Source organism: Pinus tabuliformis, chromosome 4_2, assembly GCF_031772625.1.
Source record: "Pinus tabuliformis cultivar Carrire ecotype Pingquan chromosome 4_2, CPIR1, whole genome shotgun sequence".
Taxonomy (NCBI): Eukaryota; Viridiplantae; Streptophyta; class Pinopsida; order Pinales; family Pinaceae; genus Pinus; species Pinus tabuliformis.
The window spans coordinates 356,222,781-356,226,598 of NC_142304.1; the positions used below are offsets into that span (position 1 = coordinate 356,222,781).

The 3,818-nt window shown below is 37.6% G+C and overlaps 1 protein-coding gene across 1 annotated transcript; it reads right to left on the reverse strand.

The window, feature by feature from the left end:
- Positions 1 to 698: 698 nt before the first annotated feature.
- LOC149169389 (adenosine kinase 2-like) lies at positions 699 to 2,282 on the reverse strand. Its single transcript, XM_089427081.1, has 7 exons — positions 2,002 to 2,282; positions 1,757 to 1,822; positions 1,556 to 1,623; positions 1,386 to 1,453; positions 1,124 to 1,200; positions 927 to 1,024; positions 699 to 811 (listed from the first exon to the last, which is right to left on the reverse strand). The coding sequence occupies exons 1-7, from the start codon at positions 2,006 to 2,008 to the stop codon at positions 737 to 739; spliced, it is 459 nt and encodes a 152-aa protein (XP_089283207.1). The 5' UTR covers positions 2,009 to 2,282; the 3' UTR covers positions 699 to 736.
- Positions 2,283 to 3,818: the final 1,536 nt, after the last annotated feature.

Here is a 3,818-nt window from a genome sequence, read left to right on the forward strand (position 1 = left end):
TATAGAAGGAATGTCCAAGAGTCCAAGACCACTGAAACTTTTAGCCTCTTCCAGTACAATAATGAGAAATTGAGAAATAATTACCAGGTGCAGATCCAGTAGTCGTTGCAAAAGCTGGAAAGGTAATTATTTTCGATCTTTTGTCTTTTGTCTTTTGTTTATATTCCTGAGACCAGTACCATAGACCACTGAAACTTTTAGCCTCTTCCAGTACAATATTCAAGAAAAATCTTCTCTTAATCTCAATGTCAGCTATAAACAAAAGATCGAAAAGCTTTTGCAATGACTACTTGATATGCACCTTGTGTAATAACCAGCTATCCTCTTGTGATTTCCAGTTGCCTTTGGCAGTGCTGACATCTTTAGGGTTATTTCTTCAACATTGTCAGTCTAGAAAATGCAAAAGATTTAGTAAACATCTACTCCATTCAAGTTCAGAAGTATATTGGTCAGAAATTAAGATCACATAATTTACCTCCCACCCTTGCGCCTTTGCAAAAGTCCTTGCTTCAGTCTCATCTCCAAAAGCATAATCCATATACCTGAGGTAAAATTGCCAGATGTCATGAAACATTTCAAACAGTATAATAAATATAAGTTATAACAGAGGGAATTCGGATATCATAGAAGAAAGAAGCCAAATCAACTTGGTATGAAAATAGAAATTTTTTAAGTTCTATCCGCGTAATCATCTGCTATCTAGATATCAGACTAAAACAATGCAAGGAAGTAGGTCTTACGGAAAAACTTTCATCCATGCCTCAGTAAAACATTCACAGATATAAGGAGATGCAAGATTCATCATAAATATCTACACGACATGAAATACAAGACCATTTGGCATGGACATTGTTAGTTTGCCAAATAAGAAATAAAACAATAACCCCTCTGCTTCCGGATACCAAAGTGATTAAAATACACTTTACCCTCCCTTTCTGAGCTGCATGTTCAGCCACAAGTTGAATCGACTCAGGCAAGACTGCAAGGAAAAAGCCAGCAATATAAAAGAACTTGGCCTTCTCAACTGTACAAAAAACAATAATTTCCTTTTAAACTTAGAGCTAAGTAAAGCCTAAGAATTGAGAAAATAACTTAAAAGAGAGAAAAAACTTCAGTACATTACCTAAAGCCCAGTTTTCGGGTGATTTCAAGTGTTCTGATTTGTAGCAATTTGTTGCTAACAAATTTACAACCACTGACCTGAACATTACAAGGTTAATATTTAAACGAGTCAAGAGAGAAAAACCTGACGAGAACAGCTGGCAATGAAGCGAATATTATGTGCATAGGTCAAGAAACTCAGGTATCTGGGGTGTCAGTGACAAAAGAACTAGTACACTGTACAATACAATAACACACTGTTAAGAGACATTTTCAGTGCTCACCTTTCACCCCCAACGATAAGAACAACACATGTACCAGTTGGTTTTGTTTCATCCTCATAATAATGCACCTGTATGAAACACAAAATACAATTTCTCATATCAGTGATTCTTCAGGGAAACATAGTACTTTTGCAATGAAAACGAACTATACTGAAGATAATGGAAGTTACATTGACTCCAGGGGCTTTCGAATTTTTCTTCATCTCTGCCCCAAACTTGTCCTTGCCAAGAAGGGTGCCTGAGACCAGTAATAGACATGCACAGAGATAAAGGAAATCACGGTTACCACAACCCTCACGGCCTAGATCCGCGAGACTGAATCTCTTTAAGGAAACGACAGACTGAAAACCTAAGGGAACTTGGAATGTTACCTTCGAGCGTCCTCGAGTTTATTCCGCTTCCTGGGAAAACATGGACAGAACCTACTACAAGAATCGCTATGAAACAGTAAGTCAGAGACTAAGGGAACAAGAAACCTAGGCCTCTGCAAGAAAGAAGAGGAAACACATTATAAACCACACCCTACTTGTAAATCAAGAAAATCAAACATTAATGGAAATGAAACAAAACAAAAACGAGTTATTGGGAAAAACAAATAAAAAAAGCTAACTAATACCTGCCATTCAGCGCCTTTCTCCAGCAACATATGCCATGGTTGAGTTCCTTTCTAAGAAAAATTTTCATATGCAGAATACTCAACTCCTGAGGAATCGTCAGACTCATGGTAAAGGGGAGTCGAGCTTGAATGCATATCCTGAGAATTTTGGTAGCAGAGGGAACCAGGACATGGGCACGGAGGAAGTCGGAACATGTTCACATGTGGAATAACGAGGCACGGAGAAGGGATTAATACTCTCGAAGAGAAGAGGAAGGAGGTTCGTCTCTCCATGCACAAACCAGAACCTGCAAAACCCTCACCTCAAAACGCGATGACAACAAACAAAAATGCAAAAGCGAAATGAGACGTAGGGTTTTAGGCATGCAGTTAGGGTTAGGACCAAACCTCCACCAATTATCCTCCTTCAGGTGATCATAACCCTAGATCATCACCATGGTCGGGTTGGGCGTGAACCACAAGAGTACCTTACCCATCACGTGAACAAGACCAGGTGGCAACAGGACATTACGCCACGCGAATGTGGACCCAGGACGCCAGGTGTCAACGTTAGGAACAAAAGGACGATGAAAGTTTCTTTCAAAGGAAGGCCTATCAACCTAATAATGGGTACTACCCGGATCAATGACCACGATTACCTTTTTCTTCTTGATATGTCCTTCTATCTTGAGAGTTTTAGGAGTGGTAATTTTGAAACATGCGTTACAAGATATGGTCCAATTCAATTCTTCTTTCTCTGGGTTGGTTCTTGGTGTATATCCTCTTCTTTTGACCTTTCTTGTTCTTTTTCTTCCTCCTCTTCACAATCTATGTAAATTAATTTCTTCTCAACACACTTATGACCTTTAGTGTATTTTCTATGACAAACGTAACAAATCCCTTTTTCTCTTTTTTCTTCCAATTGTTGTGGTTTCAACCTTAAAGGTTGTGGAAGGCTAAGAGCAATAAAACTTCCATCTTTATAGTTGTGAGTGGTAGGTTTCCTTGTTGCCATAATTTTTCTTTCAATTTTTCTTACTAACCTGAATGCCTTCTCCAATGATTCAAGTTCCCAAAGGTGAACCTCACGTTGGATGTTATCCTTTAAAGTCCATATGGAGACATCAACCCTATGCTCTTTTGGAATACCATTTACCCTTATATTAAATTTTTGGAAGTCCACAATGTTCTCTGCCATTGAACCCTTTTGTTTAAGATTTATCAATTGGCTAGAGAAGGTGTTTCTCTTTGTATCCTCATAATGTGATATCATTTCCTCCTTAAAAATTTACCAAGTGACAAGTGGTTTATGAGAACAAATCCACCGATACCATGCAAACTGATTGGGTTTTAAAATTAAAGTTACAATGCGTACCTTTTGTGTGTGTTGCACATTATGGAGAACAAAATATTGCTTCATCTGTAGTATCCATGTTACCAGATGCTTTCCATCAAACTTCGTCATATCGATCTTTGGAATATGGTGGGTCTTCAATCCAATGTTAGCTTCTATGAAATCATGATTAACATTTCTTTTGTTATCATCATGATTTTCATATAATACCTTTTCGCCATTAAGAAGCATTTCTTGTAGCAATTTTTTCAAACTTTCCTTCAAACCTTCCATGTCTTCTTTTAAACCATTCTTCCAATCTTCCATGTTGCCTTTAATTTTTGCTTCTATATAATCCATATTAGCTTTCATGCCATCCTTTAAACCTTCCATCTCTGATTTTAAACTATTCTTCAAACAATTCATCTTAGCTTCCATTTCATTTTTGGTTACTCTTAGTGAGAGTGAAATTTGTTGCACTTGGTGTCGTAATTTTGATATATCA

Bases quoted from the DNA above. Each gene is read 5' to 3' on its own strand.
- LOC149169389 (XM_089427081.1), bottom strand. The intron at 1,454-1,555 runs GTAACTTCCATT...TGTTTCATACAG, and splicing joins CGAAAGCCCCTGGAGTCAAT to GTGCATTATTATGAGGATGA. The intron at 1,025-1,123 runs GTAATGTACTGA...TTTTTTGTACAG, and splicing joins ACCCGAAAACTGGGCTTTAG to TTGAGAAGGCCAAGTTCTTT.